General features: G+C 41.3%; 7 protein-coding genes across 7 annotated transcripts; 4 read left to right on the forward strand and 3 right to left on the reverse strand.

Annotated features, from left to right (window-relative positions):
* Positions 1-742: 742 nt before the first annotated feature.
* On the reverse strand, positions 743-2,082 carry LOC6574755 (dehydrogenase/reductase SDR family protein 7-like). The gene is made up of 5 exons (XM_002000748.4): positions 1,839-2,082; positions 1,632-1,775; positions 1,355-1,571; positions 1,047-1,292; positions 743-982 (listed from the first exon to the last, which is right to left on the reverse strand). The coding sequence occupies exons 1-5, from the start codon at positions 1,998-2,000 to the stop codon at positions 771-773; spliced, it is 981 nt and encodes a 326-aa protein (XP_002000784.1). The 5' UTR covers positions 2,001-2,082; the 3' UTR covers positions 743-770.
* Positions 2,083-2,149: 67 nt separating this feature from the next.
* LOC6574756 (complex I intermediate-associated protein 30, mitochondrial) lies at positions 2,150-3,257 on the forward strand. The gene is made up of 2 exons (XM_002000749.4): positions 2,150-2,716; positions 2,780-3,257. Exons 1-2 carry the CDS (start codon positions 2,249-2,251, stop codon positions 3,194-3,196), a joined length of 885 nt encoding a protein of 294 aa, XP_002000785.1. The 5' UTR covers positions 2,150-2,248; the 3' UTR covers positions 3,197-3,257.
* Positions 3,258-4,344: 1,087 nt separating this feature from the next.
* Positions 4,345-5,834, forward strand: LOC6574757 (probable glucosamine 6-phosphate N-acetyltransferase). Its single transcript, XM_002000750.4, has 6 exons — positions 4,345-4,452; positions 4,526-4,736; positions 4,792-4,919; positions 4,975-5,036; positions 5,100-5,319; positions 5,740-5,834. Exons 1-6 carry the CDS (start codon positions 4,438-4,440, stop codon positions 5,779-5,781), a joined length of 678 nt encoding a protein of 225 aa, XP_002000786.2. The 5' UTR covers positions 4,345-4,437; the 3' UTR covers positions 5,782-5,834.
* On the reverse strand, positions 5,602-8,962 carry LOC6574758 (GATOR complex protein WDR24). The gene is made up of 8 exons (XM_002000751.4): positions 8,732-8,962; positions 8,029-8,671; positions 7,625-7,957; positions 7,485-7,569; positions 7,255-7,419; positions 6,690-7,151; positions 6,444-6,629; positions 5,602-6,378 (listed from the first exon to the last, which is right to left on the reverse strand). Exons 1-8 carry the CDS (start codon positions 8,853-8,855, stop codon positions 6,022-6,024), a joined length of 2,355 nt encoding a protein of 784 aa, XP_002000787.2. The 5' UTR covers positions 8,856-8,962; the 3' UTR covers positions 5,602-6,021.
* Positions 8,963-9,058: 96 nt separating this feature from the next.
* On the forward strand, positions 9,059-11,218 carry LOC6574759 (integrator complex subunit 11). Its single transcript, XM_002000752.4, has 3 exons — positions 9,059-9,360; positions 9,427-10,401; positions 10,457-11,218. The coding sequence occupies exons 1-3, from the start codon at positions 9,147-9,149 to the stop codon at positions 11,059-11,061; spliced, it is 1,794 nt and encodes a 597-aa protein (XP_002000788.1). The 5' UTR covers positions 9,059-9,146; the 3' UTR covers positions 11,062-11,218.
* Positions 11,219-11,452: 234 nt separating this feature from the next.
* LOC6574760 (ATP synthase subunit gamma, mitochondrial) lies at positions 11,453-12,717 on the reverse strand. Its single transcript, XM_002000753.3, has 2 exons — positions 12,611-12,717; positions 11,453-12,559 (listed from the first exon to the last, which is right to left on the reverse strand). The coding sequence occupies exon 2, from the start codon at positions 12,537-12,539 to the stop codon at positions 11,646-11,648; it is 894 nt and encodes a 297-aa protein (XP_002000789.1). The 5' UTR covers positions 12,540-12,559; positions 12,611-12,717; the 3' UTR covers positions 11,453-11,645.
* A 161-nt stretch (positions 12,718-12,878) lies between these two features.
* On the forward strand, positions 12,879-17,548 carry LOC6574761 (N-terminal kinase-like protein). Its single transcript, XM_015167647.3, has 10 exons — positions 12,879-13,294; positions 13,369-13,903; positions 13,965-14,188; positions 14,253-14,658; positions 14,727-15,369; positions 15,428-15,592; positions 15,654-15,799; positions 15,856-15,984; positions 16,050-16,452; positions 16,522-17,548. The coding sequence occupies exons 2-10, from the start codon at positions 13,523-13,525 to the stop codon at positions 16,647-16,649; spliced, it is 2,625 nt and encodes an 874-aa protein (XP_015023133.1). The 5' UTR covers positions 12,879-13,294; positions 13,369-13,522; the 3' UTR covers positions 16,650-17,548.
* Positions 17,549-19,453: the final 1,905 nt, after the last annotated feature.

Genomic DNA, 19,453 nt, shown 5'->3' on the forward strand with positions numbered 1-19,453 from the left:
TATTGTATATAAAAAATGCAAATAATTATTATCTAAGCTGAAAGTATTTTGAGCGTGACAGAAAGACTATTTTAGCGCGAAATGAACCATTTTTGTGTATTGTACATAAGAAATTTATTGATTTTAAACTATATATATATGCATATATATATACATATATATATATATATATATATATATACATAAATAATTTAGTCGTAAAACTGCAAAACGATTTTGAAATCTGTGTGTGTACCTCAATTGTAATTAATTTCATTTGTGTATTCCTTTTGATAAAGGGTTTGCACCCACTTCACTGGTTTGATAATAACTATTTTTTATAATTTAGCTAAATGAATTTAAAATACACATACTCCAAGAAACACTCGTAGAGAACCAAACCCCTAGTTAAATAACAAAGTTTTAAATGTTGTCAAAGAACGTATCAAGTACGAAAAGTATGTCTGTCGTCAATTAAATAACGCGTAAATCGAAAGCCGTAAAGCAAAAGCAAGCATAATTTAAGTACAATAATTCTTAAATAATATAAGTTGCTAACAGAGAGACAGAGAGCAAATGTGTGACACTTAAGTTTTACTTAATAATAATAATGGTATGAATGCAGTAATTATTTAATTTATTAATCTTATCATTAAATGTTAATGCAAATTGTAACTAATTTTTTTAAACTGCACACTGTTGCAATATTTTTTTATAATTTCCCATTTCAAGCAAAATTAAAATAACAATAAAAAAATGAAACTAAACTTACAGAAACGAAACACATTTACTTAATTAGCTTTTTTCTCAGACTTTTCCAATTTTGAGGCCCGTTTAGCCATAATCCAAAAATAGAGAGAGGGCAACAAATGACGTAAGTAGTAGGCAATTTTAGCCTGGACATCGCTGACAATTATATCGGGTTCCTTACGCATAATGCATTGTAATATGCGTTCCGCTAACTTATCGGGTGACATACCCTTGGCCGTAGTTTCATCCATTTCTAAAAGCAATGAAATGCAAATGAATTAACTAGCAGCTGACTTATGAATAACGATTATACTTACTGCCATAGTTAGTGCCCGCTCCTGTCAGGGCATTCATCGAGAGCTGTGTGCGTATGTAACCAGGACTGACACAGGAAACGTACACATTCTTATTGGCCACCTCAGCACGCAGCGCATCGGCGAATGCTTGCAGTGCATGTTTGGAGGCGGAATAAGCTGCTCGCTGAGGTATCGCAAACTTTCCTTGCACAGAGCTAATGAAGCATATATGACCACTCTGACGTTTTACCATAGAAGGCAACAGCGCTACATTGTTTTAGATGAGTTTGATAATAAATATTATCGCAGATAAAGCTACTGGAAAATACCTTTTGTCAATGCCACGGTGCCAAAATAATTGACCACCATTACTTTTAGGTCGACGTCAATAGCTGTGGTGGCAACATCTGCGCGTACACTAATGCCACCATTATTTATCAAGATATCGACTTGGTTGTAAACACCCAAAGCGCGTTTAACAAAATCTGGCATAGAATTAAGTTCAGATAGATCCAAGGCCAGAACGGTGGGCGGGTATGCGGGATCCTGCAAGTATCTATTTATATCAATATGAATATTTCAATAAAAGTAGAAGACATAACTTACAACGTCCAGTTTCATTAGATCCTTCTTTACGCGCTCCAGCTCTTCAACCCGACGGGCAGCTAAGATAATCTTACAGCCCGCTTTATAAAAGACGTGCGCAAGGGACTCCCCCAAGCCAGAACTGGCGCCAGTTATCAGCACAACCTAGAAGAATTTGATACCAAATTTAGTATAAAACAATTTGAAACTAGATTTATTGTCTTCTACTTTGCCGGGTAATTGGTTTCGGTACTTCTGGACGCGAAAGCGTTGCCATAAATTAATGAAGGCCAGTGGCAAAGCCACAGGCATTAGGATGCTCCCAAGTATCCAGTACAGCACATTCCATTCACTGCTTGGTGCACATTTTTCAACTTGGTCTGACCTCATACTAAATTATTATGTCCAACTCGAAGAACTTTGCACTGTCAACAGCATTAATAACAAGAACAATCCAGTTGTGCCATTCACAGCGAAGGGTCTGCAATTTTGATTGCAATGCCATTCACAAACATCTGTGGAGCATTGCTGCTGCCGCAATGATGAGAATACAAAAAAATGCACAGCTGATAATTGTTACGTTGAGGTTCTTGGTGCCGCTTATTTAATTGTTATTTTATTTAACAAAATATGTTAATATGCACTGCCTAGTCAGACAAACGCAACGTTTAAGTTGCTGGCTCCCAGCAGCGCAAATTCATACAACCGCAGTGCAGCGCACGTTTTGGGAGCGAGAGAAGAAATCTGGCTACAAAACAAAACTACCGGAGCCATCAAAAAAGCAGCTTATAATTGATGGACTACGAGACTTAAAAAAGGAAATCAAGCTATGGCGTCAGGAAGTAAAAGAAAAACTCGAAAGCGATCCAATTCTAGTATTTCGACCCGGAGAAACGGATATAGTGTTCGATTTCAAAGCACCGGACGTACTCGATAAATGGACAGTGACAACAGATGCGGATCATGGTGAAGGCAAAAGCAGAGCCACATTGGAGCTAAGTGCTTCAGGGGCCGGACTCTTCCACGGCGAGGTCAGTTCTCAGCATACCAAGGATGGCATCATCAAGCGCACCGGCTATGCGAATATACGCACTAAGCGTGTGCGGGTCAGTAAAGATTAATAAGTCACTGCAGGATTAATTTCTAATTGCAAGTCTATTTCCTAATAGAAATCATTTAAGCGAGAGTCCACATACGACTGGACTCAGTACAACATGTTGATTATGAAGGTGCGCGGCGACGGACGTAGCTATCTAATTAATTTACACACAGAGGGCTATTTCGATCTCATGTGGAACGATATATATCACTATGTACTTTATACACGCGGTGGCCCTCACTGGCAAATAGCAAAGATACCCTTCTCCAAGTTTTTTCTATCCTCCAAGGGTCGTGTACAGGATCGTCAGAATGCAATACGTCTGGATTGTGTAACTCACTTTGGCTTCTCTGTGGCAGCCAAAAAAGGCATGGATGGGCCATTTGGTTTGGAAATTGACTATGTGGGATTGGAGTATGATCCCAGCCATCAAGAGGAATTCGCCTACGAAATGTACAAAACACCCAAGTATATTGTAGCTACATAAAAACAAAAATCTGTTAATTGTAGAATATTGAGCATTTAAAATAAATGCACGTTTTAATTCATTCTCTCTCAATTTCTCTCTCTGTCCGGGCAATTCTCCTCTCTTAAATCAGCTGTTTAAATGTTTACAATTGCACTGACTTTTAGGGCCGATTGTTTTGGTTTTCGTCTGTTAATATACAGTTACAGGTGCTTTTTACAATTCGGTTTTACATTTTAGGTATTGAAAGGTGCTTCGATTTCAACATACATATGGCATTTCACGACAGCCAAACAAAGCCGTGTGAGCGGTAAACGGTTCGCAATTTTCTTTCGCTTTGCACCACTCGAATGCCGCTTCAGTCTCACTCTAACTTTGGTTCCTGATAGTTGTTGATAAAACAGCGGAAAAAACTTCCGCCTCAACGTTACATCGCAGCTGCTGTATTATTATTTTTATCTATATATCATACGTAAATAACTGATAAGTAAAAATGGTGCGTATTTTTAGCATACATAAGAAATTGCCAACTAGACAAATTTGCATTAGCCAACAAAAACGTGACCATGGGGCGGCCATTCACACAACAGCCCGATACGACCTTGAATTGTTTTGCTAATGTAATCCTGTTCATAGCAAAAGAAACACACACACCTCAATCAATAACTAGACAGATCGATTGTACTCGGTTAGGCGAAGATTAAATACACTGAAAGATATCATTTTTTAAATTTAAATGTATATATAAACATTTATATTTATACAAAATAATTGAAAAAATCACTACATACTTTCTTACATACATATGTACATATGTATGTATTCATTAAGTGTTAGCAAGGGTCTTTAAAACTATACGCACTTGAAGACTTTCTCCAACGGACAATAACAAACATGTGAACATGTGTGTGTGAATGTATGTAGTAGGTCTTATCATAGGCCTTTCGATTATCTGCTTCTTCTTTTTACTCTCGCAAACTGTCAGACTGCTAAGCATTGATGCAGGCTGACAGGCTCGGCTGTTTGTGTCCATGACAAGTACCCGATTCCTTCAATGATAGTGTATAAGAAAGACTACACATTTTACCGGTTTGCGGTAACGTTTCGAAAACGTGTTGGGCAAAAACCAGTCCAGCCAACGACCAACGAAAACGACAGCAATTTATGAAACCAGTTGGCAGTTACCATTCTTCCTAGCTATTTTCTGACTGTGTGTTAGCTTATCAAGTGCTGACGTTGGTCTTTTTAGTAGACGACGCAAAATGGTGCAATATACGGTAGACATTTAATCAAATGCCATTACAACATATATATACTAATTAATAATCGGCATTCACTAACTGATTGCAGCAAGAGACGTATCTGTACGATCCGAACGTGCTGCTGAAGCTTGACTTTCATCGCAGCCCAGCTAAATTTCAGCCTTTCATCTCGGCTGCCAATCCGGGAGAGTCGTGGCTGCGGGTGCGCCCATTAAAGGATACGGACTATGATCGCGGCTTTCTGCAGCTACTCTCTCAGCTCACGAATGTGGGCAATATAACACGCACACAATTTCTGAGTAAGTGAATGTCTTTCCAACGGACTGCAACAGTTCTTAATGCGTCGATTCTCAGCACGCTTCTCGCAGATGAAGGCCAGCGGTGATTACTATGTGACGGTCATTGAGGATACACGGAAGGGCGAGATAATTGGTGCTGCCTCGCTCATCATTGAGCGCAAGTTTATACACAATTGTGCAGTGGTAGGTGGAAGATCTATCTGAAATATCAGGGAATACATACTACCTCTAATTGCAGCGCGGACGTCTTGAGGATGTAGTGGTGAATGACACGTATCGTGGCAAGCAGCTGGGCAAGCTGTGAGTTGAGCAACATTAAAGTGTTTATATGTACTTCTGCTATAACTTCCGTTTCGTCGACAGCATTGTTGTTACCGTGTCGCTGCTAGCCGAATACCTTGGCTGCTACAAAATGTCGCTCGACTGCAAGGACAAGCTCATCAAATTCTATGAATCTCTGGGCTATGTTCTCATACCCGGCAACTCAAATTCTATGACCATACGCTACGACGAGGATACGCCAACATTAAAGCGTAACTCCACATCGGCTGCCACTGGCGCGGCAGGCGATGCGTACCAAACTGTGAGCCTCGATTTTGCCTCTTGACAATTAGCCGCCAACGCTGCTCCAAAATCCAAGCTATAGATCATCACCCATCTAAAGCAACGAACTGCGCGAGGCGCAATGTAAACACATCATCAAATGGAAACATCCATAAAAGCTATCAATTTCTCCATTTGTTGCATTTATTTGACCATTAGCAATTGCAAAAATTTCATTGCGCTTGGCGCGTGGATTTTTGGACAGCGCTGGCAGGCGGTGGTGTCATTGTGGTTTACACCACAATGGCATACAAGTAGTTAATACATGGCTTAGACAACCGTAATTGGTTGTGCTCAATATATTTTTCAAATTCTTACAGAACTCACAATTTTACAATTTTTTCTCTCCTTTTTGCTACTGAATGTGGGCGGCGCCCGTTTTTTGTTTAAATATAATAAGGTCGTTGTTATAATGCCCTTCAAGAGCACGTTCATCAAATAGCCATCATTTTTTACAAAAAGTATATATAAATATAATTAAAAATAAACAACTAATGCCAACAGCGTTTTATGTACAATTCTTTAAATGATTGACGGGACCTAAACAATATTTGCTGCTAGACAACGTTTGGGCACTATTTGTAAAATATTATGTTTAATTTTATCATCACATTTGAACACTCCTCCAGCGCAACTTTAGCTGCGCTGACAATTCGGTTTAAGCGTAGGGCTCGTCTGGGTGTCAGGAAAATGCACACAAGTGTCCACACTTGGGGCACTTCGAGTGCTTGGCAAAGTACTGCTGCAAATGGTCGATATGACCGCCATGGGAGCAGCCCTGACACCAAGCATACACGCCACGCACAATTAGATTACAGACGGTGCACTTAGCCGACTGCATAGACTTGCATTTGTCACAGTACCAGCCCACAGCGCCGCCCAGCGGTCGGCCACATTCGCCGCAGTTGGTTGGCATGACCGTTGACTGTTGGTTCAATTGGCGCACAGAGCGCACCCAGGCGCGATTGATCACCTCACAGGCCTCGTTCCAGAGCTCGTAGCGATGCAACTGATCCACGTAGGTGTGAAACCAGTGCTCCTATCAGATAGTAATTATAAATTGATGCTGAATGCGAACACAACTAACTCACTTGACAGACTTACCACCACGACATCTTCAATGGGCAGCAGCTGGCGTGCTTCGCCCATAACAATTAATATGGTCAGAGCGGTTTGCACATCGCCCACATCGTTCTGCAGCATGAGGGCATCTACCACGAATTGATGTGGCTCCCACATGGGTATGGGGGGCACATGGCTCACCTTCAATATGCTCGGAACTTGGGGTGGCTAACAAATTGAGAAAAATATTTATTAAGGTTTCCAATCGACGAGAAATTCCTTTCTCACCGGAGACTTTTCATGTTCGGATGCCTTGAGATCCAGCTGTGAACGAACTGCTTGTACATCATGATGCAACGCCGTGTCCGGTAATGCCAGAGCTTTTGTTAGGTCCGCGGGTCCGACATAAATAAACCCATTGCGCAACAGCTCAAAGTTGTCAAACGTAATCTCACTAATGATTTGCGTTTCAGAGAGTATCACCGAACTGGTTGGCGGCGGATTTTGTTTGCCACCGACAGCCAGCTCATCTCTATCCTCATTGGCATCGACTGCCTCCAGCTGTGCCTCTTGGCTATTCCCATTCATCTCCTGACCCTGATCGTGTGGCGTCCAATCGCTGGCCACTTGTGCAGCACGACGTGAGGTAATGGGATTCTTTTGATTGGAGAACGAGGAGCGATGCTCGAAGGGCGGCTCAAAGTGTTTGGTGCCATAGAAGAGTTTAATGAAGTTCCATAGTGTGGTAGCCTGAAAGTACAACAAATAAAATTAATTGATATAAAATTGATCTTCATCTTTAGGGATTGCTAATAATCATTGAAGGTTCACTAACATCACTGATATTTCTTACATTATATTTTCCGTATTTCCGGGAGACTTCTGCGTTGTGTTCGCACAGCTCGGCTAGTTTCTTGCCGCTCAGCAGCAGTTCCCGGGCACACCCAATGAAGACTTCATGCACCCGCAGCTCAGTGGTAGTATCGTGAGCGGGAAATTCAGAGCCTGAGGTCATGTTCTATATGGAGCCATGTTCAATATTAAAATGAAGGTTATATATTCAAATTTTCAGTTCGTTATTACCACATTTTTGAGCATAAACATATACATCTTGGAATGGTCCAGATGGAATTGAATGTTGCCCGGCATATTTGATTTACGGCGACTTCTACAAAGATCAATACATGTTATTATAGATAATATTTCTGTATGCTTAAACTCACATAAAGTTGGTACTCTTGGTATTGGATAAGCCACTCGACTTAATTGCGTATTCCTTGATTTTATTGGCAAATGAGATGTCCCCATGTCTGCCCAAGCTGGCGCCCTGTGCATTGGCCTTCAAAGCCGGACGTGTAGCATCCTTGAATGCGTGCTTATATATGCTGGAATCCTTGCTTGTAGAGAGCAAGCAATGCGAATCACTGCCCTGCCAAGCAATGTCCGTTGTGACGTTTGTGTGGTCATTAAAGGAGGCAAAGGGTATATAGGGGCGACGTATATCCCACACGTGTATGCTGTAGTCCACCACGAGGGCGCAGCTGGCTATGTGATAGCTGCCGATATGGATTATGGATTGTCATTATTATTATAAGACTTCAAATCAATTCATATATGATTAGCTTACGTTCGCTCTGGCCGCCATTTAACACGGCCAACTACGGCGATCGTATGTATGGTGTACTCCAAGCTGGCACGTCCGTCCATATTCCACACCTTTATCTGCTTATCCCGGCTGCCGGTAGCCAGCCAATTGCGTGTGGGATGCCAATCGCAAGTGTAGATGGGTCCACTGTGCGCCGTGAACTGAACCATGCACTTGTCCCACTTACGCATGTCCCACAACTGAACGGTTCCATTCTCTGATACGGCGGAAAATATATTCGGCGAGTGCGGTGAGAACTTAAGATCGCGAACGGACTCCGAGTTGCTGAAATAAGTGTTCACGGACGTATCAAAGCGTATGTCGAAGCACTTGATGGTGCCATCCTGTGAGCCAGATATCAAAATATTCCCTTCTGTGCTATGAAACGTAACTGTGTGAGCAGTGCGCTCGTGCTCATTGTAAACGAGCAGCTGCTTTTGCCGTCCAAACTTGGAAAGATCCCAAACGGAGACAACACCATTGGTGGCTGCCGTGGCCAAAATATTGCTATCCAATGTGCTCCAAGCAACATCATTAGAGGAATAGCTGAGATTTTGATTTTTGCCGACTCGCATGTTGCACACTTCCGTGAAGCTTTCAGCGTCAATCGAATAGACTTTGAGCACTGGGAGGAAACTTTTCGTTAATCTCAGAAATGGAACCTCAGGAATGGGGTTTTACTTACAGCTACGTCCGGCAACTGCAATTTGATTATGCTCCTTGTTTAAGGCCAAGGCGTTGGCATGGCCTTCCATACAGATTCGTAGCGATACCGTGGAAGGACCCGCATCCTCCAGCGTATCAGGCATTTTGAGAAAGTTTTATGAGCCGCCAACCTCTCTGTTTGGACTGAATTGTTGAACAATAAAACTGAATTGACCACTAACATAACCAATGTTATCAACAGCGAGCATAACATAACGAATATTTTGCTATAGCTTTAACAGAATAACTCCTCACTCAACGCATGCTCCTCATACGCATCAACATCTGTAGCAAAAGTGGCAGCGCTGTATTATCACCAATCGAGGAAAACAGATGGCCGGTGGCGTTAACAAAATCTACACTGCATTAGAATTTTTCGAGTACTCGCACACACAATGCCGGATATTAAAATAACACCATTAGGCGCCGGTCAGGATGTAGGCCGCAGCTGTCTACTACTGTCGATGGGCGGAAAAAACATAATGCTTGACTGCGGCATGCATATGGGCTACAATGATGAAAGACGCTTCCCGGACTTCTCATACATTGTGCCCGAAGGACCAATAACCAGTCACATTGATTGCGTGATCATATCACACTTTCATCTTGGTGAGCAGTAATTAATTTCTATCAAGCTCCAATAGCACTTGTATTTAATCACATATATATACTTAGATCACTGTGGCGCTCTACCCTATATGTCGGAGATAGTGGGCTACACTGGTCCCATATACATGACTCATCCGACCAAGGCTATTGCACCCATTCTACTGGAAGATATGCGAAAAGTGGCTGTTGAACGCAAAGGTGAATCGAATTTCTTTACAACACAAATGATCAAAGATTGCATGAAGAAGGTAATACCCGTCACATTACATCAGAGCATGATGGTGGACACAGATTTGGAGATCAAGGCCTACTATGCAGGCCATGTGCTTGGCGCCGCAATGTTTTGGATCAAAGTTGGCTCCCAAAGTGTTGTCTATACCGGCGATTACAATATGACTCCGGATCGGCACTTAGGCGCTGCCTGGATTGACAAATGCCGACCGGATTTGCTTATAACTGAGAGCACATACGCCACAACAATACGAGATTCAAAACGCTGTAGGGAGCGAGATTTCCTTAAAAAAGTACACGAATGCGTGCTAAAAGGAGGAAAAGTCTTGATACCAGTCTTTGCATTGGGACGAGCGCAGGAGCTTTGCATTCTGCTAGAAACATATTGGGAACGCATGAATCTGAAATATCCCATCTATTTTGCACTGGGTCTCACTGAGAAGGCGAATACATACTACAAAATGTTCATCACTTGGACGAATCAAAAGATCCGCAAAACGTTTGTACACCGAAATATGTTTGATTTCAAACACATAAAGCCCTTCGACAAGGCATACATTGATAATCCAGGTGCAATGGTTGTCTTTGCCACCCCAGGCATGTTGCACGCCGGTCTCTCGTTACAAATCTTTAAGAAATGGGCACCGAATGAGAACAATATGGTCATAATGCCCGGCTACTGTGTGCAGGGCACAGTGGGCAACAAGATTTTAGGTGGTGCCAAAAAAGTCGAATGCGAGAATCGTCAGATCATAGAGGTCAAAATGGCCGTGGAGTACATGAGCTTTTCGGCTCATGCCGATGCCAAGGGTAATATTAATAGATATGTCCTAATTGCATCAAATAAGTATTATATTCATTTTAGGTATAATGCAGCTCATCCAGAACTGTGAGCCCAAACACGTAATGCTTGTCCACGGCGAAGCTGAGAAGATGAAATTCCTGCGAGCCAAAATTCGAGACGAGTTTAATTTGGAAACATATATGCCAGCCAATGGCGAGACCTGTGTAATCTCTACGCCCGTCAAAATACCCGTGGATGCCTCAATTTCGTTGCTGAAGGCGGAGGCTCGCACCTACAATGCTCAGCCACCGGATCCAAAGCGTCGTCGCCTCATACACGGCGTCCTGGTGATGAAAGACAATCGCATTATGCTACAAAATCTGACTGATGCCCTCAAAGAGATTGGCATTAATAGACATGTGATGCGTTTCACATCAAAGGTCAAAATGGATGATCCAGGACCAAAGTTGCGCACCAGCGAGAAGCTTAAAACGCTGTTGGAAGAGAAGCTGATTGGCTGGAACGTAATGTTACAGGAGAGCGGCATTATAACCATAGAGACCGTTGAGATCAATGTGGAGGAGGACGAAAAAGATCCCAAGCAAAAGACTATACTAATTACTTGGACTAACCAAGATGAAGACATTGGCGCTTACATATTGAATGTTCTGCAGAATATGTGCTAAAATTAGTTAAGGAACAAAAACGGCCAGTCTAATCAGTTTTCTGATCGAGCCTTAACGTGTTCAGCACGATTCCATAGTTTTTAAGCAACAAGTTAATTGTAATTGTGGTTTTTGAAGTTATCTAAAATACATTTAACACATATTTTCAAAACAATAATGAAGATAGAGTTATCTAGTATACAACTTTGTCCGTAACATCCTTGTACCACTTTCTGAGATATCGGAGAATGCTGTATTAATATGTTTAAAATATAGGTTAGTTACTTAAAAGTCTCCAAGCCATATTTGGAAACAAATGAAAATAGGCTACTAGCCGAGTAAATATAGGAATTAAAAAAACAATTTCGTAAGGGAAAAAATTAACAAACAAACAAAAATACCAAACTATTACTTATTGTAACCAAAATTCGATTTTTTCGTTCCACGCTATTTATTCTGGTTTTTATCTCAGATAATTATAAGTTTTATATCATTTAACACGCAGCAATGGCGTTTTCGAATCTTCGTAATGTTTGAATTAGGTTTGATGAAATCGTTCAAGCTAAAGCTGCGGCTCAAACTGGAGTGTGTTACGAGTACACTTCTTATGTCAGGGCAGCGGCACCAGAGATGATTTCAATCAACTCGCGAGTGATGACAGCCTGTCGGGTGCGGTTGAATGTGAGGGTCAGCTTCTCAATCATTTCACCGGCGTTCTTCGAGGCATTGTCCATGGCAGTCATACGGGACGATTGCTCAGAGCAAGCGCCCTCCTTCATGGTGTAGAAGATGAGCGAGGCCAGAGAGAACTCCAGATAGCTCTTGATGACATCGCTGTCGAGCGAATCGTAAACGGCCAACTTCTCCGACTTCTCCACAGTGGGGCCACTGTAGATGGGCAACGTGGAGCACTTGTACGAGACCACAGACTTGAACTGGTTGTACACGATCTTGCCCTCAGTATAATCGTACCCGGTCGACAATACCTCATGCGCAATCTTGGATGCATCCAGGAAAGTAGGTGGCAGACGGCCCACTTCGTTGGCCACCATCAGGATGTTCTTACCGTACAAACGGGACAGAATGGCACGCGACTTGTCGCCAACGCAGAACACCATGGTGTTAGAATCGTCCTTCTGCAGCTCGCCACGGATGAGACGTGCAACACCGGTGTGCACGGCACCGCAGAGGCCACGATCCGAAGTTACGGCAATAAGCAGCTTCTTGGGCTCGACAGCTCCATCAGCCTGCACTTCGGTCTTATCAAAGAATTGTTGAGCACCGATGCCATAGGGACGCGCTGCCTTTAAATCACGCTCGGCACGGGAGTACTTGGCCGCGGACACCATTTTCATTGATTGCGTAATTTTTTGGATGTTCTTTACGGATTTGAGGCGCATGGAAATATGCTTCAATGTGGCCATACCACGTTGCTGTTGGGCAACATTGGTGGCTTCAACAGCCATTGGCAGCAAAAGCGTAGTACGTTGCATCATCATCCTGTGAGCTGTTGAAGTTCCTGCACAAGAAATTAGCACAAATATTGCCTGAACGTACAGCGAAAATTTACCTGCGTGAAGTTGGCAGCGAGACGAATGTTATAACACAGGGCGGTATTGCCAGACTAAGCAACTGTCAAGTGTTCGGCTGTGAATGTCAGCAACTGCTCTGAATTGCAAGCACTTAACCCTTCAATATTAAAAAAGAATCGAAATTTTAGTCACATATTAGTAGATAAATTATTGTTATAGATTTATTTGTTTCAATTATATTTTTAATTAATCAGATAATTAGTTTTAATTTTATATGAATATTAATTATTCAATCGATAACATTGCGCCAAGTCAGCTGCTCATATATTCGATTGTGTACCCCTCAGCTCGCGTGTCATCACTAAAGTAACCAAAAGCAAGAAGAAGCAAAAAGCTGACGTACTCGGGAAAAAGTTTAGAAATAATTAAGCAATTAATACACATTAGACACAACGCAGTAGTTAATAATGTAATATAGTGCAACAATAAATGCGTTAGTCTCTAATTTTTCATTAAGCCCAAATACCACACGAGTTGCAAAACACAAGAGTATGTTGAAAAATTGTTGCTGTGCATAGAGGAAGCCAACAACATAAGTCGAAGTCAGCCGAGTCGATGATAAGATTCTTGAATGCGTAGATAAAGCATAAGTACAAGTATCCAACACGCTAACAGCTGGCATAAAAAACAAAGGGAATACGATAAATGCAAACGTCTGAAAAGTATGTAGCAGGCAATAGTGTTGATGGTGGTGGTGCACACGCATTAACGTTAACATCTCTATCTCTCTCGGCAGCGCCTCTCTTCTACTGCCTTAAACAATAGTCAACAGAAACACAGACAGCAACAGCTGTGTGTGTGCGCGCGTGTGTGTGTGTGTGGGTGTCTGTGTTGTCGCATTTTGTGTGTTTGTCGGACGTAACAAAATATTGAGCCGTCGAGCAAAACACATGATGTGGTCGTTCTTCTCGCGCGACTCCTCCAAAGACTTTCCGTACGACATTGGCGAACCCGTGGCTGGCTTTGATAACTATTCCATATGGACACTGCACAAGGCCAAACGCAAAGGCACCCTAGAGGAGGTCTCCGTCTTTGTTTATGATATACGAAGTGGATCTGAGACGAAAAGTGAACTGGCCAAGGCGGCACTAAAACGCCTTAAAACGTTGCGTCATCCCAGTATACTGCAATATCTAGACTCACTGGAAACGGATAAGATGCTATATGTGGCCACCGAGGCCGTGGAACCACTGGGCACATATTTCACCAAACTAGCCACAGACAGTGTACAGAAGGGCCTCTATCTGGCTTGGGGCATCTTTCAAATTACGGCAAGTCAAATAATGAGCATATTTGCACTCATATAATTATACATCTTTCATATATCTACAGCGTGCTCTCTCCTTTCTCAATAACGATGGAAATTTGCGGCACAACAATGTCTCTGCATGGTCGGTTTTCGTCAATTCTTCCGGCGAATGGAAGCTGGGCAGCCTGGAGTATGTCTCTGCTGCTGATGGTAATCCTATGCCGCCCGCGAAAATACCCGTAACGCTAGAGGTATATGATGCGCCAGAGAAGAATGATCCGACTAAACTCAAGGCTGCTACCAAGTGGTATACACCTCATATATATTTATGTTCCATCACATACTTAATTCCATAAATCTCGTTTCAACAGCTCTGTGGACATGTGGGGTCTGGGATGTCTCGTTTGGGAGGCCTTTAACGGCGTGCTAAAGCAGCGATCGAATCTCAAAGACATCGAACACATACCCAAATCACTGCAATCTCTATATTGCGAGCTCGTTGGTGCATCGCCTTCAAATCGGCCCAATCCAGCTGATATTATAACGCGCTGTCGCAAACCAGGCGGGTTCTTTAAAAACGATTTGGTGGACACACTACTCTTTCTTGAAGAAATTCAAATCAAAGACAAAGCGGAAAAGAATCGTTTCTTTAGCGGGCTGACCACGCACCTGGAAAACTTTCCAGATAACGTTTGTAAACACAAAATACTTCCACAACTGATAACAGCTTACGAATACGGCGATGCTGGCTCAGCGGTACTGGCGCCCATGTTCAAGGTGGAGTAACTATACATATAACTATATATAAACATGGCATTAACAATTTGTTTTGCATCTATATTTAGCTTGGGAAGCTGCTAGACGAAGTAGAGTATCAGAAACGTATTGTGCCCTGTGTAGTGAAGCTCTTTGCCTCCACGGATCGCGTGACCCGTTCTCGTCTGCTACAGCAATTGGATCTGTTTATTGCGCATTTGCAACCGCCGGTGGTAAATGAGCAAATATTTCCACAAGTAGCGCATGGCTTTCTGGACACCAACGCCACCATACGCGAGCAGACGGTCAAATCCATTATTCACCTGGCGCCCAAGCTGAACTACAACAATCTCAATGTGGAGGTGTTGCGCCACTTCGCTCGACTGCAAGCGCGTGACGATCAGGGCGGCATACGTACCAATACAACAGTTTGTCTGGGCAAGATTGCGCCACATCTGCATCCGCAGGTGCGTCAACGTGTTCTCGTCTCAGCCTTTATACGTGCCATGCGGGATCCCTTTCCGCCAGCACGTGTTGCTGGTGTTTTGGCGCTGGCAGCCACTCAACAATACTTTTTGCTTAGTGAGGTGGCCAATCGTGTCTTACCATCGCTGTGTTCGCTGAGTGTTGATCCAGAGAAAACTGTACGCGATCCGGCCTTTAAAACAATACGCGGATTTTTGGGAAAATTGGAGAAGGTCTCCGAGGATCCCAGTCTGCGTGAAACAATGGGTAAGAAGTTGGATACATAAGACAAATTGAAATGAGAAGCTAACGTATTGAATTGCAGAAGCGGATGTTCACACCGCAACGCCTTCAATTGGCAATGCTGCAGCCACCTGGGCGGGCTGGGCAGTTACCGCCGTGACAGCCAAGTTCTATCGCAGTCAAAGCGATTCGTCCAGACCCAGACCGCCATTAACAGGCCGGAATCTATCGAAGCCAGCGTCGTTGGGTAAGTTTTACATAAAACAAACCTCAAATAGAAGTAGTAATATGTAATTTATTTGGAACAGAACAACCATCGAGTAGCAGCCTGTCGACCACTACAAGTAGCGTTACATCCATGACATCTTTGGAGCACGAAAGTAACGATACCTCCGCCTCAGCCTCTGATTATGGTAACAACGATTGGGATAATGAGAACTGGGGAGAAATGGATGTAAGTTTAATTTGCAAAATACTCGAAGCTTTATTATATATAAATTGTTTGTGCAGACTTCACAGGATCCTAGCAGTCCGCTTGCAGCTAGCTCCAATAATGGTCAACTGATAACGACCAATCCGCTGAATGAAGTGCGCGATGGCTGGGACAATGAGGAATGGGGTAGCTTGGAAGAGGATCCAGTAAGCTAATACAACAAATTATAAATATTGTGAAATCAAATTAATTTCGTAACACACTTTCATAGTGCGAGGAGGAGGAACAGGCGGAACAGGAGCAACAACAGCAGCAGCTGGCCAGACAATCGATATCTTCAACGACATCATCTAGCCAGCAACAGCAGCGACCGCTGTTGCCACACCAACATCAACAGCAACTGCAGCAGCATGAGCTAAACGATCTTATCGAGCCGCTGGCCAAACTCAATTCACACAACACCTTATCGCCATCGCGCCAGCAACTGCGACCAAAGGAACTGGCAAATCTGTCGAGCAGCGCCAACACTTCACCAACAACGCCGGGCGCATTGACCAATTGCAATAACATCAGCCCGCCAACATCACATTTGAATAATTCAACGCATAATGCCAATTGGAACAGCGATTCCTGGGCCGACGGCGAATTTGAGCCTCTAGACGAACCCGGTTTAGGTGGGTTCGAACTACAATATGAACCTAGCAACGTTCTTAACTAACATCATCATATCTTTTTTATCATAGGTAACAGTAAACTGGACGAAGCGCGCCGTAAACGCGAGGAGAAGAAGCTGCAGCGTCAGCGGGAACTGGAGGCGCGACGAGCGCAACGTGCAACTGGCCCATTGAAACTGGGCGCAAAAAAGCTTTAAAAGGATTTACAGATGACAAAACAAAAAGAAATAGCAAAAGTGCTTGAAATTTTTAGCATTGTATATTTATTAGCTCTTATTCCAAAAGAAAAAAAAAAAACAACCAACTATAAGCCTAAAGTGTATGCATGAATTGTATAAACTCCATGTGCGTGTGTCTGCCTCTCTCGATGTGTGTGATTGTGTCAGTATGAGTATGAGTGTGTGTGTGTGTGAGCGGCGAGTGTGCATTGAATGCCAACTCGATGTCTAAGTCTCCATTTCGATTTTTTGCCCCTAGGCGCAATAAAAATTTTGCATACTTATTAAAATTGTCACGATATTATTTTAAGCATTTACCTAAATCCTCGTTAGTCTAATATCCATAAATGTAAAATATACTATACTAAATGGAAAATAACATACTAGCTAGTAAATAATTTGCAATTTATAACATATTAAGCCCAACAACTATGGCATGATTGTGTGTGATCGTATGATACATGAATGCTTATGCACTTTGTTACATAGACTCGGGCGGGCTATTTTAATAAATTTAAATGTATTTTGCAAACATGTCAGAATCAGATGGCACAGCTAAGCGTTAATCTCAGACACGTTTCAAAGCTACTTGTATATCTAAGTATTTTCTACTCCACATCCATTTTCATGTGGTATGCGTGTGTGTGTGTGAGTGTTTATGTGTACGTATGTATTATCAACAGAACCTTTATTAATTTGCTCAGCCATTTTCAGAATTATAAGAAGAAAACAAATCCAAATAACATTAGTATTCCAGATCTTGACTTTTTAGGAACGCTGTAAACAAATTGTAATGCCATTTTTGCTGTATGCACGCAGCAAAACTGATGAAAAACAAAATAACAATTGTGACTTTTAATAAATATATATATATTGTATTTTTATATAGTAAATACATAAACACATACAGAAAAATCGCAAGCAATTATGAAACGAATTAATTTGTAAGCTTTTTCGTATAACAATTTGTACGTAGTAAAAATTGCACCTGTTATTGCCTATGTTGCTCTATATAGGAAAAAGATACCAAAACCAAAAACAACAAAAGAAAACCCAAATTTTTGGTAGCAACAATTTTTAAATGTGAATTTTCCCACTAACAGCACCAAGCGCAAGCCATTTTTTGCATGTCAAAGTTACATAACAAATATATAATATATACCTTACTTTATACATATATATAAATATTATATATATGTATATTGAAGCCTGTATATATTTGACCTATATATATATATATTGTATATATATATATATACATATACGCCGATTTTTTCCAATACCTCAATATCAGTGTACAATTTTTCCATATATATTTTTTAATATTCAAAACAAAAAACAATAACCGCAAGTGAAAAACAAAAAAAAAAATGTTAAATTTTGAAAAAATCTGATTGTTGTCATCGTCGCATCAGTTGTATATGAATTGGTACATCTATTGCAATTTATCTAGCAAGAAGGTATTAACAAAAAAAGAATCCAAATGAAAAGTAAAGCTACCTAGTTCTAGAAATCGAATATTTGTGGCATTCATTTTAAATAACATTTCTAGAAAATACAATTTTCAGAGCAACATAAAAATTAGAGAATGAAATTTATATGAAAAAAAAATTACGAAACACAAAAAAAAAGAAAACCCCCAGAAAAACTAACAAAACATGAAAATTCATTGTTTAGACAAATTTTAAAGACTGCAAAGAAATTCATTAAAAGTGGTAAATGATATATTGAAATAATAAAAAAAAAATGAAAAAATAGGAAGAAAAACTAAAAAATTTAAATTATTTAGTACTAATCATCAATAAAAATAAATTTTGAAAAATTTAACACATCAATGGCAAATATTTGAGTTAAGACAAAGGAGTTTTTTTTAAATTATACCTTGAACCCATTGAAATGGCAACAGGCAAAGGGAGGCGTGGCAGGCTGTGGCCTACATATTCATGATTAGCGCGACGAACTGAGGCGATTTAGCCATGTCCGTCTGACCGTCGTAAGCCAAAAAAGCCAGAGCCTTAAACTCTTTCGATTTCACTTCGATTTTTGGAAACTGAGCTTAAGAAAAGAAAAAGCCTCTCAACACGCATAAATTCTCACAGCTTGAATTTTCTCTATAGGTAGACTTAATTTTCTCTATATATACGGCATTTATAGCCAATATTTACATATGTAAAGCCCGAATCGAGTGTGTGTTTTAGTTTTCGTCTTTTATTTAATGGATTGGCACTTCAGCGGAGTCTTTTGTTCGGACAACGCTGAATGCAAATGGTCCGTCGATTCTGGAAATTGGTTTAACAACTGTTTCGCATTGTTTGCTAATTGCAACAATTAAACCAATGGCATTAACCGCTTCGTGTATTGTATTTAAGTGTCTGTTTGGACAGCTGTTTTCTTTTTTTGTTGTTGTTGGCAGTGGCTCAAGGACCACTAAGATAGAGAACAGAAAAAAAGTGTCCGCATAGATCACCCAGCCAGCTGACAGACATCGGGCTGTATAAATGCAATTAACAACACTCACAGATGTTTCTTTATTTAAGCTATGAAAGGCATAAGAAAAAAACCTTTTTGGGCTCTTCTTCTGCACCTATTGTCATCTTAATTGATTCTAACTGCTCTGGGAAAGCATTAAAGTAACTTGACAAATCACGTTTCAGAACTAAAGTTTGACATTGCATATTCTCAAAATATTTAAAGCCTACTTTTTGGGTGTCCTGAAAGAATATTATTTTATAAATCTTATTAAAATATTTTATTTAAAACTGAACTTGTTTAAACAGATTTTA

This window comes from Drosophila mojavensis, unplaced genomic scaffold (assembly GCF_018153725.1).
Source record: "Drosophila mojavensis isolate 15081-1352.22 unplaced genomic scaffold, ASM1815372v1 contig_231, whole genome shotgun sequence".
Classification (NCBI taxonomy): domain Eukaryota; kingdom Metazoa; phylum Arthropoda; class Insecta; order Diptera; family Drosophilidae; genus Drosophila; species Drosophila mojavensis.

Coding starts and splice junctions, on each gene's coding strand:
- LOC6574761 (XM_015167647.3), top strand. CDS start 13,523: ATGATGTGGTCGTTCTTCTCGCGCGACTCCTCCAAAGACTTTCCGTAC. Junction 13,904..13,964: donor GGGGCATCTTTCAAATTACG/GCAAGTCAAATA, acceptor ATATATCTACAG/CGTGCTCTCTCCTTTCTCAA. Junction 15,593..15,653: donor ATCGAAGCCAGCGTCGTTGG/GTAAGTTTTACA, acceptor TATTTGGAACAG/AACAACCATCGAGTAGCAGC.
- LOC6574756 (XM_002000749.4), top strand. CDS start 2,249: ATGCACTGCCTAGTCAGACAAACGCAACGTTTAAGTTGCTGGCTCCCA. Junction 2,717..2,779: donor TACGCACTAAGCGTGTGCGG/GTCAGTAAAGAT, acceptor ATTTCCTAATAG/AAATCATTTAAGCGAGAGTC.
- LOC6574758 (XM_002000751.4), bottom strand. CDS start 8,855: ATGCCTGATACGCTGGAGGATGCGGGTCCTTCCACGGTATCGCTACGA. Junction 7,958..8,028: donor AAATGGCGGCCAGAGCGAAC/GTAAGCTAATCA, acceptor CCATATCGGCAG/CTATCACATAGCCAGCTGCG. Junction 7,152..7,254: donor GGAAATACGGAAAATATAAT/GTAAGAAATATC, acceptor TTGTACTTTCAG/GCTACCACACTATGGAACTT.
- LOC6574757 (XM_002000750.4), top strand. Junction 5,037..5,099: donor GGCAAGCAGCTGGGCAAGCT/GTGAGTTGAGCA, acceptor TTTCGTCGACAG/CATTGTTGTTACCGTGTCGC. Junction 5,320..5,739: donor CAGGCGATGCGTACCAAACT/GTGAGCCTCGAT, acceptor AAATATAATAAG/GTCGTTGTTATAATGCCCTT.
- LOC6574759 (XM_002000752.4), top strand. CDS start 9,147: ATGCCGGATATTAAAATAACACCATTAGGCGCCGGTCAGGATGTAGGC. Junction 9,361..9,426: donor CATATCACACTTTCATCTTG/GTGAGCAGTAAT, acceptor ATATATACTTAG/ATCACTGTGGCGCTCTACCC. Junction 10,402..10,456: donor GGCTCATGCCGATGCCAAGG/GTAATATTAATA, acceptor TATTCATTTTAG/GTATAATGCAGCTCATCCAG.
- LOC6574755 (XM_002000748.4), bottom strand. CDS start 2,000: ATGAGGTCAGACCAAGTTGAAAAATGTGCACCAAGCAGTGAATGGAAT. Junction 1,293..1,354: donor CACCGTGGCATTGACAAAAG/GTATTTTCCAGT, acceptor AAAACAATGTAG/CGCTGTTGCCTTCTATGGTA. Junction 983..1,046: donor AGCGGGCACTAACTATGGCA/GTAAGTATAATC, acceptor CATTGCTTTTAG/AAATGGATGAAACTACGGCC.
- LOC6574760 (XM_002000753.3), bottom strand. CDS start 12,539: ATGATGATGCAACGTACTACGCTTTTGCTGCCAATGGCTGTTGAAGCC.